Source organism: Perna viridis, chromosome 13 (assembly GCF_037379345.1).
Source record: "Perna viridis isolate PV_CMFRI_1.1 ecotype Kerala chromosome 13, ASM3737934v1, whole genome shotgun sequence".
Taxonomy (NCBI): Eukaryota; Metazoa; Mollusca; class Bivalvia; order Mytilida; family Mytilidae; genus Perna; species Perna viridis.
Window position 1 is genome coordinate 32,368,465 of NC_142457.1, and position 21,269 is coordinate 32,389,733.

At 33.9% G+C, this 21,269-nt stretch overlaps 1 protein-coding gene across 10 annotated transcripts in view; it reads left to right on the forward strand.

The window, feature by feature from the left end:
- LOC148600356 (uncharacterized) overlaps positions 1-21,269 on the forward strand; it is a 72,275-nt gene that overhangs the window by 9,513 nt on the left and 41,493 nt on the right. For all 10 annotated transcript variants that reach the window (XM_088558002.1, XM_088558003.1, XM_088558001.1 and 7 more), the window contains 5 exons: positions 11,482-11,700; positions 12,708-12,996; positions 16,158-16,306; positions 18,489-19,115; positions 20,280-20,927. In XM_088558002.1, coding sequence (XP_088414128.1) covers positions 11,482-11,700; positions 12,708-12,996; positions 16,158-16,306; positions 18,489-19,115; positions 20,280-20,927 — 1,932 coding nt within the window. The remainder of the gene's footprint in view (positions 1-11,481; positions 11,701-12,707; positions 12,997-16,157; positions 16,307-18,488; positions 19,116-20,279; positions 20,928-21,269) is intronic.

The following is a 21,269-nucleotide window of genomic DNA, read 5'->3' on the forward strand; positions in this document are numbered from 1 at the left end:
TCTATCGAGATTCTCCTTATTTTGCAAAAATTCACCAAGACACATCTAGTGAAAACACGGCTCCCAAGTGTTATACATTTATCATACATTTTGTTTCAAATTCTTCTGTCGACGGTTACTTTTCATATACGATTCAAAGTACATGCGCGTATGACAATAATATTGCAAAAGTGAAAGCTATAATCATTCTTTTATTATCTAATACTTTGTTATGCTTACTATCGAAATTAATTGACCCAGGACCACTATCACCGAAGTTTTAGGTTGGGCCTTGCTCATTGTCGTGCCGTTCTATACATGTATTACATGTACTTTAAAATACGTTAATGTACGTCTGTACATATATATAAAGGTCTGAAAAATTCCCAACGATGTTAGAATTGTCAAATTTGCGATGCAAATTTTTTGTCGTTCCCTCCGCGGGACTCGAACTCGTACTGCTGTGACATCTATGTAACACCGCCTGCACAAAGTCCAGCGCCCTAGACCACTCGGCCAGATAAAAATATAGCTTTCGCTGGCCGGGTCATTCCTCCTCGTAGGATTAATCTAGGGTTGTAACTTAGTACACGATCGTCACATACTGAGACGTTGTATATATATATATACAAGGAGCGTGTCGACATGTACATGAAACACATATGCAGTTGGTGAATTGGTTATCAGTGAGGTGACAAATATTGTCGCACCTGTAAACGTAAATGTATCTCCTTAACCTCGGTATCTTGTCAATCAAATAAGGAGGGGACTGAGAGAGATTATATTGGTTTAAAACACCTTTAACAAATTACGAGATTAGGAATTAAGATTCTAAACATTTATTTTTGCTTCTAAATCAGGTTTATCGCCCACCTACGGGAGCTTTATTTTGAGTATTTTTTTAAATCCAGATTATCTTTGAAGGCCAACGACGATACATGTACGAAGAAAGTATAAATACACAATTTGTAAGTGATTCAAGAAGTAAAATCGTCATCGGGTTAAATAGCTTACAAAGTTTAAGTACCGATTTCCTCGGACATAACTGAAAGTGAACTATAAAGAACAGAAAAGCTAGATCCAGAAACAATACTGAGGAACACAAAATAAGACCAGAGTTTGCCTGTCAATTACACTACGATTATGATAGTTAGGAAAAAATTGAAGGTCTACAGTATTGAAAAAAAATCTGCCTCGAGCGCTAAACAAAGCGATCACATACTTATATGGATCATCAGCAGTTTAGTTGCACTCGAAAGAGCTTATAATTTGGTTCCAGTATACTTACCCTGCAAATCAGTGGTCTCGTGCTAGCATGTTCACCTCCAGAACGAGAACGGGGGAGGGTTGTGGTTTGATACCCGAGTAAGTCACAGGGGACATAAAATTGGTAGTCCCCGCTTCTCCACCAAGCACGCGACAATTATCTCTTAATCAGAATATACAAAGTACTGTAGGGTGAAATATGTCAACATAAGAATTTCGACCTGTTGCTTCAACCCGACTCGGCATGTCGGACTACTAGTACAAAGCAAGGCAGTTCGCCTGACAAAAATCGTTCTGGTCCTGAAATGCATTAAACGTTAAACTACAATCAATCAATCAATTTCTGTCAATTAGTCGATTTTCTGTCAAAAGTGCACCATGCACAAATCTCAATATTGCAGTTGTACAAATACCAATATTTGGCCAAATATCGACAACAAAACTACCTTTCAAAAATGGTGTTTTGCTGGAGAGTGCTCGTCAGGTTGGCGTAGCAGTATATGCTTACCATTCCGGAGTACCTGATATCACTCATGAATGTTTTATCGTGGGCGTTCATGTTGTTGGTGCTTTAGTTTTGTGTGTGTGTGCCGTATTGTTTCCCTTGGGACAAAAAATATGTCTGTTTAGGGTGACATTTCTCCCAAAAATAGGGTAGGTCGGTCGGCATTTTCATTTTATTTTTTCTCGATTAAAGTTGAGCCGATATTTGTAAAATAGCATAGTCATGAAAGTGTATGGTAGAAAGTTTAATTTTTAACATACACACCTATTAATCATGTCTTTTATTACAATACACTTATTTTTTGTAGGAATTTTGAACAAAATATAAGTACATTGTATAAACGGGATATAAATAAGTCTCCTATTCAAACGCTACTGTGACCTGGTTTTTAACGTACTTTCGGTTATAGGCTAAAAACCACTAATTCCACTTCCCATAGGCTTCTATACTAATTTCACAATATTCAGTGGCTTCTCTGGACTTTACCTTAACTTTAACCTGCAGAGGACTATATATCAGCATGATTCTACATATGTCAGCTCACAATCCTCAGAATGGCATGTGGGGTTAGCAGACCTGCAGTGCAGTACTGGTCACCGGAAGTGAAGGGTCTATAAATAGCATGGGAAATCCCAGTGTTTTCACAAGATAGGGGTATATTTAAAAATCAATATGGAGATTAGGCTTCACATCACAAGAAGCAAAATGCACCTATAAAATGTACAGAAATGTTTTTCCTTTCAGAAACTGTTTAATTTTTATAAATAAGATGAGAACTTTTTTCACAGCACTATGAGGAACAGGGGTAATTTCTGCGTAGGACTATTTTTGCGTACGTTCCAAATGCTCATTGGTTGAATTGGTGGTCTGTAACCTTATACCGGAAATGATCCGTATTATACCGGAATTTGACGGAAGTTACCGATTTTGTAAATTTTGGAGAAAAAATGTATTAGAGTCGGGAGAAAAAATTAGGATCGGTCGGGAAACCCGAAACAGACATATTTTTTTGTGTAATCTATTTTATTCGGTTTGCTACATTGTATATGTAGATGGTCTTTTTAGTGGAGTCCGAGTTGCTCATTTGCTTTTGTTACTTCGTATGTATGATTTTAGTTACTTTATGTTCTTTGTTGTGTTTGTCTGTTTTCCATGTCTGGTCTTTGTCCCTGGATTACATTCTTTTGATTACCGCTATAACCTTGGTTCCCTTGATTACTCTTTCATGTGTCCAAGTACATACACAATGCGTTTAAGCCATTTTGGGGGGATTTTGACGTATTTGAATCATTCCACTGCTGACACTTCGGTATCAGTTTTTGTCGATATTTTTAGTACTATTATATACAATGTAGTACAGATCAGTATAGTCTTTTAAAATCTTTGAACTATTTATTTGGATTTCCATGGCACATTAAGCGATTTAACCCTTCATCACCCAGTGAATTAGTTCTTTAAGTAGATATGGATATAGATAATTATTCCTGATAACACTCTAACACAAAAGATGGTCGACGATTTAAATGTACAGCTTTTCAAGTTTGTTTTAGTTGATTGCATAACGTCTTTCATATTACATAAAATCAAAAGAAAAATAAATTGTATATTGAGGTAAATATTACAATGTATTTGTTCTCGATGTCTACTAACTGGCTGTCAACGAGTCATATCGTCCCTTTTTAACCACTTAACGTGACACCGGCTAGTGCTCCTAACGGAGTAGTATATAATAAATATAATAATACTAGTCGAGGCATATGTCGAGGCTCTTATGCATCAGGAAACCACTAGATCAATATTGGATGGTCACATTGGTAATAGATGGTATCTAGAGATATTTGATGAATTCACTAAACCTGCGAATTTTATTTAAGACTACAAGCATGCATGTAATCTGCCTCTGTTTCTTTATAGTTTTTACATAAATTCCAGTCATTTTATTACTCGGAAACATGTCTGTATCAAACTGCTTAAAGCTTGTCTTTCGCTTTGTGCAACATGCGCATGTAACCTTTGCCGTTATCTCCGCACTTTTACAAATAAAATCAGGTATCTTGTTTGTATTTTCTTTGATTTAAGCTTTGTAAAACATTAGAGCGGTTTGATTGTATGAAATACAGAGGGGAAGTTTGAAAGCAATCACTGATTACAATCTCAATATGGTTGTTTTTCTTATCTTGCGTCTGTTTCTGAGACGTCCTCCTGACAAAATATGCCCTGAAATTCTTATTTTATGCTGCATAAAGACTAGATTGATACATTGTAGGTTAGGTGAGCCTTCCTGTCAATATCACAATGTACCCGTAAGCTGTTCAAGTATTTATCATTATTTAACATTTTGCATTCGCGAATACTTCCATTTTTGTACATTGTTTCTCCTACTATGGTGGATCATTGAAGTCTACAGTAAAAAAAAAACAACCGGATAAAACACACATGCTGCACACTATGATAAAATCATGCAAACTGGAGAGAGGAAATGCTATCCAAAAATGTGAGTCCTCAAGGGCAGATCTACTGTAACACTAGTCCTCAAGGGCAGATCTACTGTAACACTAGTCCTCAAGGGCAGATGTACTGTAACACTAGTATCATGTTGACTTTCAATACAAGACCCTTTAATCATGGACAAAAACCTACGTAAACCTACGTAAACATTCGAATCAAAATGAAGTTTAGATATCTTAACTTTACTTTTAGCGGGTGTGTGTTTACTTAAATTTAAAAAAATAAAATTAGTATGATAAATAGATTACGTTGTTGCTTTACATGTCATGTTGTATTTAATGCTAGCTTATCTTTCGAATCTTGCTGAAAACGTATTTTTAAAGGGAGGGGCTCTAATTTCAGAGGTGTTTTTAGAAAACGTCATTCATTTGTTATGTTTGATTAAACTCGTGACATTTGTTTCTGACATTTTATGTTTAAAATGGAGGTAATTAAAACATTCATTCTGAAATGAACATCTGTGTTGTGAATTTCACATAGATGTGATACCTTATATACTAATTACGAGCATTCATAAAAAGTTTTACGAATCCCCAACTAGTACATACCTCTTAAAGGACCATTCTTTTTGTTCAGTTAAAGCAGGGTTCGGATTAGAAAGGTTCAAAGTGCAAAAATGCCGATCAGAAAATGCATGCGTTATCCAGGTTACTGGGTTATACAAGTTCGGTTTTAAATGTCGGTTTAATATGTGTCAAATAGCATATTTCACACGAGCATCCTGGCTTAACCTTACATGTTTTTATATTAGCATTATAAAGTTTTACCCATTACATCTTCCCACTTTTAACAATAATCGTCTTTACTACAGGCTAAAATGCATTTAACTTTCATCATTTGAACATAATTGTCCTATCTCATGAACTAGTCATGCCCATCTAGTATAAAAGATTTCTAACACACATAAAAGAGTAGACTCTCATTAAACATCCTTGATTAGCTCATTATTCGGTAGCATAGTCGTTAAACTGTAATAAACATGTAGGTTCCCAAGCTATAGATGGTCGATATAGAGAGAAATAATAGGACAGGGTTAGACATAGTAAAGAATCTGTATTACTCGGCAAAGGCCCAACAATATCCCGTCAATATGGACTAGACAAAGTTTAACCTCGAGATATTAGATGTATTACATAAGACTTGGCTATAACCTCCACTCAGTTGTATATTATCAAAAGTAAGAGATTTAATTGACTGTTTTGTATATTTTAAAACTAACATTCACTGTACTTTTGCACAGCAAGTCATTTTCCCTCTTTTTTTCATCATTATTTTAAATGTCATATTGCATACCAAAAATCTAAGTTTTCATCATAATTTATTTAATTGTTCGTAAATATTATTTGAGTACGAGCATGCACTATTTATACAAATTTGTCATTTAGTTACCTAGGGAACGGATTTATAAAAGCTTAAAGCTTGTTTCCGAATCCTTTGCTTACATTGTATTTATGTTATTATACTATTGTTTGAATCTCTATTTAAAATATGTGTACACTAACGTTTATATGTGCGCTTTTGCCATCACTCAAGCGAAAGGAGCCAATCAGAGGAAGACCATTGTAAACATATCTTAAATATACAAAAACCTGTATAATGCAGACCGTTGTATCAATTAAGTGTATTTTGAACCTGTATAAACTGGACAGATCTCTAATTCGAACAAGTTCTGAAGTATTTTACACTGAAAAAATACAACCACTTTTCATTTGGCGTACATGCGCACCGCTAAGACGCGGTTAGAATAGGCCAGGGGGTCAATAGCACATTCTCTGACCGAGTTTGTTAGTTAGGTAACCGAAAAGCTCGGCTATGATCAATTACTAACGGCCACTGATACAGAATCCTCGTAAGGGCCGGATGTGCGCGACCCAAAAGGGTAATTAAGATTATAAAATCCCCCAAACAATCCAAAATGCAGCCTGTACGTTAAAATGCTGCAACATGCAACAAAAATCTTTTTATTAAATTATTGAACTATCTGGTAAGAATGCATTGTTATACAGTTTATTACTTTTCTTCAAAGAAGTGTTTAATTATTAACAGATAAAGTTATTTGTCTCTGACGACATGCTGCCAACAAAAGCTAAGAAAAGAATAAACCATGTTATTACCACTCGCCGTTTTATGATGCTTTCTGACAGTCTTTAAGTTTTGTGTTTTCGCCGCTAGATTCTACTTCAATGATAAAATAGTACTGGTATATATGCTGTTAAGCTTTGATGTAAAATTAAAGATACTTTACGGATGGTCTGCATATGTTCATTGTATATTGTATTTTGTTAAATCATGTACCCCAAAATCGTAGGCATTACTCACATTCCCCGTCCTCTAGTCTTTTCATGCGATGTCAACCCTAGTTCCAGTGCTGATCGTTGTTTAGTTTTGTTTTGGGTTTATTTATTTATTTTTTGTCAAGTTCTTGTTTCGTATCATGTGTGAATTTGTCAGAGCCGGGGTCAGAGGTGAAAGTGTTACTATGTTTTGCTTGATTTTTTTGTATGCAGACATAAAATATGGTTCATGAAAAAATTACCAAGGTACGTTCTGATCCATTATGCATGCACATGTACATGTATGTTAGTGTATTATTGCGATTTGTAATAATGTAATATTCTCTATCAAATAAAACATTATCATCAGAAAGAGAATAGGACAGAATCAACAGGATGCCAGTTCTTCGCTGTAGTAGCTGGTTTTATTACATGTATTATCAGTTTGTGTCATCATTAAAAGAACGGAAGTAATTATTTACATGTATGTCTATATGGCATTCTATATCATTGATTGCACTCAGAAGACCTTTTGCTACACGTACATTGTACGAGTCCAATTTCACTGTAAAATGTTCTGTATGCGGAGACCAGTGAGTCGTACATGTACAAATGAATGTATGTGTACAGATTTATGCCAGTCATGTACATGTTTTTTTATCTGACGACTTTTTGGTTCTGATAAACTATGAAAAACTCTCGCACCCCCACCCCCTCCATTCTAACTATATGAAAAACTCCCGCCTCCATTTTAACTACATTTTTGTATAACTATATGAAAAACTTGCGTCTTCATTTTAACTAGGTAGGTTCTTCCGAAATTTACAATGCATATCTTAAGCTGAATAGAACTACTTTATTAAATGGCATAGGTTAATAACTTGTTTTAGTAGTTGCATCTCTATACATAGTAACTCCGGATATAATGGTCTCATATTTCTAGTGGAACTTTGACTCATACTTTCAATGTACCAACTATCAACTTTAGGTATAACAACCAACTCAAGATGTTTACTGTGTTTTGATAAACAGGAAGGTTAAAAGTTTGATGTATTCGAGTTGTCCCTTCGCCAAACAGATGATTGTCATTAACTCTCCGTAGTAATGTACATAATATTTTGTTTCAGGAATAATTACTATCATAGGAACGTTTTATCTACATTTATCTAGTCGTTCATTACATCTACAGCCTTTATGCTTTTTTCTTCATTAAGTTCTGTATTTTTCATATGCATGATAATGGTACAAATACTTCTGTTGAAAAGACTTGTTCCTTTTAGGCTAGCTTTAATTGCTGGTGGCAATAGCCGATATCCTTTCGTTAGATCGCTGCCTCTTTTTTGATCCTTTCATTACAACTCTTCTCTTGTAGAGAAAATATAATTTATTTTTTTCCGACGCAGTCGGTATAGTTCCGCTTTGTACCCTATGACCTTAAAATCGCCCTTCCATGGAAACGTAAGTTGTCTGATCCCATTTCTGTTTCTCGATTGGTCAAATACTGATAACTTAGGGGCGTTCGAAAAAAAAAAACTGCATTGAAAGTTGAAATTGCGTGCCATGAATTATTTCCTGAATGAAATGCAGAAAATTATAAGTAAAAAATAACAAATTTAAGTGTGTCGACAATCTTTTTTTAAAGATAGTACTTGTTTCATATCAACCCAGAGAGACTCGTATTAACCCAAGAGCTTGCTTGGCCAGGGGTTATTTATAGGACATTTGATATGTTCTCAATGCAAGACATATTCTATTTGTCATCTGCCCACTATCTGACGTTCAGTCTGTACCGAACGCATATGCAAAAAACACTATATAAACATCCGATAAACTGTATTCACTTAGAAGAGGTCTCTCCTACATTTGTACATATACCCACACATTGCATTTTTTAACGAGATTCCAACTTTACAGTGACTGCACTTGAATAGCTGAGATTTTGTCAAAAGTAACGTGCGGTTTCGATCTTAATATCAAATTATTCGTCAGATATGTAATGGAATCTTGAGGTCACCCAGGTATTATGCATGACATACTTAGTTTTAGTGATTAATTCGACGTATTTTAACTGCATCGGAAACCTAAGCTGATTCATAAACAACTATTATACTGAAAATCTGAAACCTATTCTGTGGGGAATTATTGCGAAAATGCGACCGTTTTAAATCGCAATAATGAAACATAGCATTGCGGAATTCAATTCAATGCAATTCAGTGCAAATCAAATTATAATTTTTATTGCCATATAAAAGCTAAGTTTTCGTGACAAACGTAATCGGTAATGTTTTTTTTCTCGCAAAAAATCGCAATAATTGATGCACTCAATAATTTCTGAATTTATAGTAATGACATAGTCGCACTGGTATAACAAACGGCTTACATAACCAAGTATAAATTTTACCACAGAGGCCAAAGACGGATTGAAAAGCTGTGCTCTTTGTGCTAATCAAGTCCTTGTCCTGAACAAGAAAATGAGTAAGGCTGGTATCAAACGTGAAGTCTCCCAACCTCCATGCCAAACCCTCCCACCAGTCCATTTGAAAATCACCGCACTCGCATTAATGGGATCTACACACCACGAATGTATTCATGAATGTGTAAGAGTAGAAATAATGATGATACTGACATAATTATGACATAAAGTCGTGCAAGTTATCTCCAGAAAGTAATCAATGGAGAAGTTGTTTTCTCTGTTAATTGGCAACTCGTAATGAGAAAGTGTTACAGAAATAATGAAGCAGTAATCTCGAGTGACGGATTCTTTGAACACTGGTTTTGTGCACTGGTTGGTTTTGCTTCCAGACAGTTCTTTTTGTTATAAACTGAATCATGATGTTAATTTCACCAAAATTTGTCTCTGACATCAACAGATATAAAATAAAACATACATGGTTTTTTGATTGAGTCTTTAAGCAATGTTTTTTTTTTGCCCGAGACGTAGTCGAGGGCGATATTCTTTCCTATGTGTGTTGATCCAGTATACCACCCTCAACTGCGGGCAGTATGTTATATTATACTGAATATCTTTTTAACCAGTATACCACCCTTCTATTGATAAACACATATCAAAAGATCCATTGACTTAATATTTCTCATTGTGAAGTGTTATTTTTTTTCTCTGCAAAACCATCTTTAAAAATGTCGTCTGGTGTTTTTGTTTTGGGTGGAAGAGTAATCAAGGGAACCAAGGTTATAGCGGTAATCAAAAGAATGTAATCCAGGGACAAAGATCAGACATGGAAAACAGACATACACAACAAAGAACATAAAATAACAAAAATCATACATACAAAGTAACAAAAGTAAATGAGCAACTCGGACTCCACTAAAAACTGGGAGCATGGACCAGGTGCACCGGTTGGGTAAGCGTGTTCTGCTTTTCTAGAAACACCCGCCGAGTTGCTCATAAAAAGTCAAGTCCGGGGTAGACAAACGAGGAAAGGAAACCATGATCCGTTGAACAAATTAGTCCTCATGGTGCTGACGGACACACCATAACGATCCACGAGTTCATGATGACGACAATAAAACTTCTGTAGTGATGACTTCAATCTTGTAGCAACATAACCCTGTTCCAGAAGCCTATTTGTTAGAGTTCTAGCGCGATACAAAAAGTCAGCGTAGTTTCGGCAAGCTCTGGCATAACGTATGAGTTGTGATATGAACACTCCATACGCAGGAGCCCAAGGGATGTTGCCACAGATGAAAGGGAAATTTGACAATTCTGAATGGAAAGTCATCGCGTTTGTCGTAAAGTTTGGTCAATAGTTTTCCTTTACCATCGATTTCTAAGTGAAATTTCGATTTCGAAATTGGAAAATATACAGTAATAACGGACTGCGCAACGGTAAGGACAAGATACATTTCCGGTCGGAGCGGGTGGTATGCTGGAATGAAGGGTGGTATACTGGAATACCACTTATCCTTTTATCCAATCAAAATTAAAGAATTTAAAATGAAGTATAATATTAACTGTTACTTTTCCCTATCTAAGTTGAACCCATAGAAAACAGGAAGCATTTTAAAAATTATTACTAATATTAAGATATATTTCTCACAAAATTCCTTAAATTATAAGATTTGTCAAAAAGTAGACTGCATGCATCAACATTGGCAGGTTTCATATAACAATAAAAATATTTGTTGATGCTTGTGGAAATAAATTTAAACGTGATTAATTGTGCCATGAGACCACGGATACTTGGGGTCGTTTTTTTAAATGACGAATTTACGACAGTAAATGTTTCTGGTACATGGGGATATACTGGTCCTATATACCAGTTGACCCCATACACCAGAAAACTACATATATATGGATAGTATAAGTGCAATATATTTGCTGATATAATACATGATTTTGCAATTTTTTTCTTTTTTTTTTGCAAAAATCTCAACCCTTAAGTACCTGTGCCAGAAACCTATAATATGATTATAGGTCTATGATTGTGCATTCACACCATTTCTGACAATATTTCTGTCTCATTTTTTTTTATTTACATCATATAATTGTGGCATTAAAAGGTGACCTAGCAGCTCATTCCTATCACGAATATGGTTTTGCAAGTAAGTAAGGTAAGGCGACAACCATTTGATTCTGAGGGGTTCTGTTTAGGGGGCTAGCAGTTTTTGTAAATAAATATTGTGGCTAGGAAAAATTTGGAAGTGAATAATGTGGCCAACACTACCTAGAAAATAGAAAAAATAATTATTTGTATGCCTCCAGATTCTGTTGTACAGTAAAATGAAAATAAATAATCTAGCTGTATAGCATCTGGAGATAAAAGTTTCAGATTAATAATTTTTTAAAAACAATTATTCTGACTGGACCAAAACTGCCACCCCCTTTCGAAGAATCAAATGCTTGTCCCCTATAAACATATTTTTTATAGTATCTTTCTGGGTCACTATACTCTGAGTTCAACAATTTATTTTATTTTGAATTTTTGTCAGATTATGGCTTGGCTTTTTACTACTTGCCAATGGATTCATATAAACAGAACATTATACAGAACCCATCGGGATTGGATTCAACAGTGTATGGTAAACCACGGCTGGTGCAGGGAGCTAAAAATAATGCACTTCTGGTGGATGGACGAAGAGAGTATATCAAAGTTAGTGGTAGAAGGCACCGTAGGGAATGTCTTGGCGACCTTCAACTTTGTTATGAGGGTAGGTTTATAGAAAACCATGGAAAGTTTGCATAAAAATCATTTCTAACGTGTTTGCCAAATGATTTCTTAAATCAAAGATGATTTTTTCTTGTGATTTTGAGGAAATGATGTGTATTTTAATTAATAAGCTTGAAATGCCAAAAAAAACACCCACATAATTCTATACTGATCCTAAACAAAATGTGTTGAACATTTTTGCTGTATAAGTAGTTATAAAAAATTCAAATTGTTTTTTCAATGGAAAAAATATCATAATATCACATTGCATGTAATCCAGTTTTTGGAATTTCATCTTTTAATGCTTAATTCATTAATTATTTACACAGATCAGGAAGAAATGCATTCAAGTTGATCAGTACTGTTTACACAGTAGGAACACCACTATTATTTCTACTTTAATTTCCTTGTTAGATTGCATTCATATATTTTTTGTATGTTATTGGCTGTTTCATGTGGAGCCTCCTTATGCAAAAACGCTTTAGGTCAAGTAAACTTAAATGGTAGGTTATCATTCAACCTTCATAAAAATATGGGGTGGATGGGAGGATTTTATTTTTGACCAGATATTTTCTAGCCTAATTTTAGCTATTTGAAGTAAAGATATGTTCTGAATTTATAGCAACATCAGTTTCTGAGAAGAAACATCATTTAAGTCATAAAGAAATGAAAGACTTGTGTGTAGTTGTATCTCAATACTAGAAACTAAAGCTAAAAAAATCCTGATTTTGAAATTTCTGCCCCATTTTTTTGTCAATTTTTAGGGATGAGAATCTACAAATTTTATTGAAAAAAAAAAAAACGTCTTTTATTGTTAGTTTTTTTAATCAGCTGCTTCATGCATTTTTAATTTTGTTTCTTATTTTAGAACTAAAGATGATTTTAATATTTCTTTTCAGTAATGTAACAAAAGTTTATCATATTTAGTTCCTAAAACCTGCATGCATTTGTACAGAGTTTTGTAATTTTACAGATGATGTTTCAGTGCTTTTTTTATCTGTATTATAGGTTATACCATGGGAATGTGGGTGAAATTCTCAAACCCTGCTCAAACTGAGGGAATTTATCTTTCTAATGGAGGTCATGACCCCATGTTGCATGGTGTAGCAATGACCTATCAGAATGGCCGAATTAAATTTATCTTCCGTAGCAAAGATGGTCGATACTGGACAGTCTCCTACGACAACTTCCTGTCTGATAAATGGTACCATGTAGCTGTTACATGGGAAAGAAACCAGGGCCTATATTTATATGTGAATGGAAACCAACAAGCTCGTATGAGTTTTCCTCAGATAAGGTAAAGTTCAAATTGCAATCCTTACACATACTAACCCTCTCAGAGCACCTGATTACAATCTCCATTCAGTAAGTTTTTCCCTTCCACCAGTTTGCAACTAGATCAAATTTTTCATAATACATTGTAATAAAAGAAACTGACCCAATTTTCAGTGCAAAGTATATCAGTTTTATACAGTGACATCCATCTTGAAAAAGTCTGCCATTTTGAATTTTCTAGGTGGGTCCTTAGGTAATATTGTTTGTGATAACAAATTCTACTTCTTTGACAATTGATATTATGCTTTCATCATCACCCCCCCCCCATTTTTTCCCAAAGTGGACTACAGATATTGTACTATAATTTATTAATTCACATGATATCAAAGCATTGTAAAGTACAAACAGGTGTAATAAAGACTTCAACTATAAACAGTCTTAAAATTAATTTTTTTAATTTAAAATATATTAAATTTGCAAACTTTCATTAAGCTGACTAAGAAATGCTTCACTCATTGTGCTTATCACAGTTATTTATCTAATCCTATATAAAACTGTTCACCAAGTGTCAGAACATGTCCTCAAGCCATACCTTAATCTTCATCAGATGTACATATTTGTCTCTAAGCTACAGTTTTATATATCTACATCATAGACCAGTTAGCCTTTTGTCTTTTGTGAAAATGATATATTAAATGTATAATCTCTGCTGAGAAATTCATCTGATATTTATGTTTTTTTGGATAATCATAGAGATAGCTTGTTTAACAGTGTTTTAGTTGGCCACACATAAAAATGTCATATAGGATTGTGTTTTTTATGAAGACATAATGAATTAAATAGTTCATCTTTTTTTCAAAATTACCCTCACTGCACAATGACAGGGCATCAGAGTGTTCAAATGTTTCAGGAGTAGATGTTCAAAAATCCAAAAGGAGGTGGCTCCCTCTCCATATTATTTTCCAATGAAATATTTGGTAAAGTAGGTTGCCAAAGTTTACATGTAGCAAGTTGAAAATCATTTCCCTAATTTGAAAGCACTTGGGCTTTTGTGTTCATTGGGTCTATTTTACCTTTTCACAGTTGTAGGTAATGCTAGAAATAGTATAGCTATTTGTGCATTTCCTTTTAAATTAGGAGATTCAAGAAATGGAAGCATCAGTTATGAAATAAATCATGGAAACTCCATTGTTTTATTATCATTTTACCATGGTTTGGCCATTTTTAGCTCAGACTTATGATAAAACAGCTAGGTTCTATAATAATGCACTTAGTAAAATTCTGTCTTCAATGTGCCTTCTCATATTACAGGAGTCAATTTTATTCAGTGTTTTGATTAAGTATGTAATTTTCACAGGCGTAAAGCAACCATTTATGTAGTTAAATATACCATGACAAAAATAATTTTTATAAATACAATACACAATAAGGTGATTCATCTAACTGTAGAAAAATTACCATTAAATTTTCAAAATTTCACAGTCTATCCTCTTTCGTTAACCCTTTAAAATAAAAATGTTGACAAGCTAGAGTGTATTTCAGAGATGAATATCTTTGTTATTAAACACTTTTATTAAAACGAACCAAACGCACCCATAATTTGTTAAGTGATGTTATCTTATGCTGTATACTATTATATAATTCTAACATGTAGGAGAGTTAAGAGGCTACTGTCGGTATTAAACAACCTATAGGGTTAAGATAGTTCACTTGAGAGCTTTGAAAGGCAATGCCTGATGCTTGAAGATGTTGATTATGAGGGGAGCGTTTGATTTCTTAATTACCTGTCCTTGGTTCCAGTATTATGACTAATGAGAAAAAGAGTTGCATAGTAGATGACTACATCAATATCTGCATGGTTTCTTTTATCAAGACATTTATACCTCATCTGAAAAAGTGGATGATATCTGTTTGACCATCCGCCCCTGAAATTTGTCATAAAAAAACTCTGTTCCTACTGGACAAATTGATTTCAAATTTTGTTTGTGGGTTTATAGATCTACGAGATATACTTTGTAAGCAATTATGTTTGCAGTCCAATATCACCTTGATGTTTCTATGAACTATCAAATTATTCACTAAATTAGTAATGGCATATAAAGAAAAAATAATGTTGTGGGAATCTCAGCTTCCAGCTCTGAATGGATTGGATTTTAGATTTGTTAGGTGTGTTTATATAGTTGGGCCATACATTCTAAGTGATTTTGGTTGCTTTTTGACATCAACGTCTGGAATGTCAGTAGTATTTTAAGTAGCAGGAAAAAGAAAAAGTGGCAGGCAGACTGTTGAAATTTTTGCAAGAGTTACAACCATTTTTGGAAATAGAATAGTGGTCAAGAGATGAACAGGTAGCCATCCAATCTTGCCTGTTGATGGCTTTTATTGACATTTCTGCAAGTGGGTTCCAAACTTAGAAAATTAACATTTTTATATTTATATGTTGTTATTTATTACATGGGTGTTGGAAATTATTTTTTAGGATCTGAATGTCAATTATTGTTTATAGGATTTTTTTAATTGAGTTCACTTTCCAGCAGTTATTGTCTACATGCCTGAACTTAAATTTTCTTGAAAATTCCAGTCTTCTATAAGCCAAATGGGAAAGTAATGCATAACAAATGACTTTTGCTCATATCAAATTTTCACTTTCTTTGGATTATGGGAATAGGGAATATTAAAATAATGATTAAGTTTTTGAATACTTATGATCTAAAAATCTGAAGATGACCAGAATGTTTACATTTTTTGGCAAGAATAAACTAGTTAAATGAGAGTTACACTGTTATGTAATCTGTGATATTAAAACATTTTTTATCTTCTTTTTTGCAAATTTTTAGCATTTTAACTCAATGCAAAAACAAGTTTTACATTCTTCACCAATATATGAATCAATTGTGTCTATAAAAATGTTTTTATGTTACTGTTAGATAACTTCCATGGAAAAATATTTAAAAAATGTAATTCTTTTTCTGACAAAACAGTGGTAAAATATTGTGTTACAACAGATATTTAAATTATGATGTGTTTGTCTGTCTGTCCTCATTTCTTGTTTGTGTACTGTATCATGTTATGTTTTCTTTGTCTTGTCTTTGTCCCTGAATATCCTGTTTCTTGTTCCAGTCATGGTCTCATTGCTTTGACTTCACATAATGATAAAAATGTTATGTATTTCCTGTATTTTAGGGCAGCTGTTTCTGGCACAGTGAAGTATAATGATTTCATCATCGGCAGATCTAATGATGGACTAGGCCTATACAACCTGGGACAAATCACTGTGGATGAGTTTAGATTTTGGCCCAAACTGTTGTCACAGAAACAGATTCAGGAAAATGGTAGGTTTGATGTATGATAATAAGCACAGTTTCAGGCGCTAATTTGGGTGGGGCACACCTGGCAAACGTCCACCTTAAAGTTAGAAACCATTTATTTTTTGCATGAAATCTTGATTTTTCACATTGTTTCTCTGGTACTTTTTTTTGGCTGGCTTTGTTCAGCATTTTATTCTTTTACCCCCCCCTTCCAACCTGAAATTGTGGATCTACCCTTGAGTTAGAAAAAAATACTGATATGTTTGTATGCAGTGATTTTTTTTTCTACTGTTTTGGGGAAGAGGCCATGAGGAAAAAGAGTGAAAAATTGTGATTTGTGGAAATAATCTATAGACATGGGGCATATTTATGTCTCCCCACATTTTGATGGGGAGACATATTGTTTTGCCCTGTCTGTCTGTCTGTCACAATTCTCCACAGAAACTATATTTGCACACAAAGCATTCCATGTGTTCAACATCCTATGAGTTTTCATTATTATTTAATTTGTTAAATATGTAGGAAAAGATCTATAGATATCAAAAATAGATTAAAACCTCAGAGAAGTTTGTAAGTTATGAATACAAATCTTACTGTATATTTGACATTTTCTTTTAAACATTTTTGTAAAAATTCTTTAGATAGAAGATAAAGTGCCTGTTTTATATTCTTTATTTACTCGTAGGCGTTAACCTTCTCTTAGAAGGGATGTTGTCCTCTCAAAATTTGCAGATTTTTTTCTGTTGACATGTTTTGACTAGGATTAAAGTAATTTATTACAATTTTAAGTAAAACAGGGAAAATAACAAACGAAATCTCCACTTTAACACAAGCACGTAAGTGGGAGATTATTGAATTTTTCATGATTTATCCAAGAGCTCCTATTCTACGCATATAATGAGAATGGATATGGTGAGTATGTCAAAGAGTCAACATTAAACAAAAATACTGTCTCATCTATCAGAAAGTTATTAAGTTTTCTTAAATGAAGAATACAAATCTGTGTAACTTTATCAAGTTGATTGTTATTGTAACAATTAGTGACTGTTATTACCATTTTACATTGTAGTTCAAATTATTTTTTTCCCACCATGTTCATGCATATCATTGATAAAAACACTCAGAGAATAATTATCATCTAGGCTTCCAGAGTTACCTCCCTTTCAATAAGAGCATGTTTATTTGAAAGACAAATGTGATTTGCTGAAAAATATGGGAGTAAACTAACTAAAAAACACATTTTTGTACCCTCTGCTTGGAACCCCACTTTGCAAGTATAGTTGACCCTCTTGTTTAGATTTTGGTCCAATCCATTTGAAGGTCAAAATGTTATCAAATGGGAGAGTGGGATATTAATATAGTGAGCATTGCTCAATATTTTTTAGTTCATTGATGATTTTATTATTTTGGAGCTGAGGATGATAAAATACCCAACAAATTCGTTATTTTTGTAATTTTATTAGGAATAAAATTAAATTCAATACTAGAAAGCCATGAACTGCTAAAACATGTAAAGAGTAAATTTCTTATCACTGCCAAATTGTATTTTGTGTCTACTGTGTAGCAGTAGCCTTTTCTGTATTTTTTTCAATTTAATTCACATCCCAATTAAATCAATCAAAGAATGATAACTCTTGTGAAGTTTTCATATCACAACTCATACGTTATGCCAGAGCTTGCCGTAACTACGCAGACTTTTTGTATCACACTAGACTACTTCTGGAACAGGGTTGTGTTCCTACAAGATTGAAGTCATCACTACGGAAGTTTTATGGTCATCATCACGAACTTGTAGATCATTATTGTGTATCCATCTGCACCATGAAAACTGATTTGTTCAACGTGCCATACTTTTCCTTTCCTCTTTTGTCTACCCCAAACTTTCTATGAGCAATTCGGCAGGTGTTTCTAGAAAAGCAGAGGATGCTTACCCTACTGGTGCACCTGGTTCATGCTCCCAGTTTTTAGTGGAGTCCTAGTTGCTCATTTACTTTTGTTACTTTGTATGTATGATTTTAGTTACTTTATGTTCTTTGTTGTGTATGTCTGTTTTCCATGTCTGGTCTTTGTCCCTGTTTTACATTCTTTTGATTACCGCTATAACCTTGGTTCCCTTGATTCCCCAAAAAGTGAGTTTGGTGTTTGGCTTGTACATATTACTTTATGTCTTATTTATTAATCATTTTTATCTCTTACTCTTTTTCAGGTCCTATGTATTTGTATTATATGAATATGGATCAGATAGCTGGACAAGAACTGATAGTTGATAATGCAGAGACAGAAATTGTTGGAAATCTTAAACTTACTGATGGCAAAATCGGAAAGGCTGTGGAGTTCATTGGACGAGGGGATTATATTGACTTTGGAAACTTGAAAGAAACATGCCTTGGAAACCCAGCTCGATGCTTGTATGGATTTACAATATCATTTTGGCTGAAGCCGACAACTTTGCCAACCAAAACATACTATTTTTCAAGTAGTCCAATTGGATTTACTCTATATTCTGAGCAGTATACAATGTATTCTGAGGTTAGAAGCCAGACAAAGGTGTGGAGGAATAGTTTTTATGGGTTAAAGGTTGATAAGTGGCATTATATTGAATTAAGTTGGCATCCTGATAATGGAACAGAGATGTTTTTGGACTTTGTCAGGGCATCCTATCAAGGTCGTAGTACCCAAGAGGACATTCCATGGTCATCTGATACAAACTTTTTTATTGGTCGTCCCCATGGTGACAGGAAAGGAGTCATTAATCCTTCAGCCATTATTGATGAAGTAGAAATGTATTATGGTGATCGTCAAAGCCTTCTAGACCTAGATATAATTCAGAGAGGTTTGTTTCACTTACAAACTTTTAGTATCTTTCAGTTTTTTTTTAGAATTATGAATCTAGATAATGGTTAACATAATAAGTATATATATATTTTTTTCAAAATATTCAATTATTTTAATTTCTTCTTAAACATAACAGTTGTGCATTAATTATTTCTAGTTTTTTATTGTTTATATTTCAAAACCATACTGAATTATATTTTTTGTCTCCAAAACTAATTTTATCTAATATCTAAGGCAAAGAAAAACGATATGTTTAAGGTTACCCTTCCTACTGTAGCGTACCCTCCCCTTTTTTTGCCTATCCCACAAAAACTTATTTGTATTTATGTTGAAATGTCACTTAAGGATCATATTTTTTGTAAAGCTCTATTAAAGTCATGAAATCCTTGTTTGAGATGAAATGATTTTACCTTCCTACCTACCCTATTTTTTCATCAAATTTAACCTTGAATTGGTATATATAATTGTCTTGGCCTAATTATTTAACCTTGAATAGATATGTATATTTGTTTTGGCCTAATTATTTGTTATTTTTTAAGTACTTGTATATTTGGTTATTAGTGCATGCTCTTTGGTTGAAACATAAGAAGAATGGATATGGTGAATATGTCAAAGAGACAATAACTCCACCAGTATGAAAAATGTCAGGTCAAGGCCATCCATAGGTATACAGACAGTTTGGAAGAATCTTCAAAAGTCACAAAACTTTATATTTTAGGCATTTTTTTAATTTTTGAACAGTTTATACGAAAGAACTTGGTTAGCGGCTGTTTACACTTATAAACTGTGAAGTTGTCTATAAAAGTGTAAACTGGCCCAAAACAGATTATTGAGTATAACCTGTTTACAAATTAGAAACATTTCTTATGAATTTAATTTCTAACAGGTGATAGTCCAAATTTTGATAATTGGTTCATAACCAAAATGGTACTTTGTTTTGGATTTTTTTTAATCGCAGAGTGTGGACCAATCAACATGAATGATGTCATATGTAAAATAATCTGGTTTGCTCAAAGAGAACCAACCAATCATAAAACTTTTTATAAATCACATTTAATTATTTTATCATACAATTACAAGGCACACCTGCCTAATGCAGTCTGATAAAGGTTTCACTGTACATGTTTACTACCATAAAATGGTAACATTTTGTCCACTTCAGGTAAACCCAACAAGTATCAATTTGGCCTTGACATTATGAGGGGAGACATAGTTGATCATCCATCTTTAATCATTGATACATACAACAACCCAAAACTGGTCAAAGGAAAAATTGGTAAGGCTATAAAGGTCAATGGTCAATCCCAGGTTGTTGACCTTGGTGAACATTCTGCTGACTGCTTAGGTAACCTTGACCTTTGTCACCATGGTGCTCTGTTAGGGTTGTGGTTCAAGGTCACAAATTTACGAAATGATATGCATTTCCTGTCTAATGGCCATAATGGTATTAGTATCACCAACCAAGGGAGAGAATTCATCATTACAGCTGCAACTTCAACTAGAAAATGGCAGGTCTCCACAGAAAAATTAGAAACCCATAAATGGTACTTCCTGGAAATAAGCTGGGATCCGGAGACTGGGTTGGAACTTTACATAGACAAAAAATTACAAGCCAGTGATTACAAACCTGACAAAAGGAATGAACCTGTACCAACAGATATCCTCGGAAGATCTATTGCCAACAAGTTTTACCTTGGACGAGGGAATGTGGACATGGAACGTGGTACATATGGCAAGGGTGTCTTTGATGAATTGGAATATTGGTATGGACCAAGGGATTACCTTGAAGCATTTGGATATTTGAATAGAGGTAAGATCCGCAGGCAGGATTGAAAAAATATTGTATGATAGAACTGTTGAAATTTCATGCAAATTTACATAGATTGGTGTTTGAAGGCAAGGGCCTTGGAGCCATTTCACAACCCTACCCCCAAGACAGTGTTGACTTATTCAAGTATTTCAAAAGACGTTTTGAAAAACTAAAAAATGATTTTGGTTTTTGTATGTGTAGATTAATAATTTATGTTAATTCCTAAATAATATATTAATCACAATTAAAGATATAGCTGTATTAAGCTTGAATGTTGAGTGCCTATTTGCCATTACAGTTCAAGCTGTGACCTATGTGGTCTTATCAAGCTGCACCCTGCAA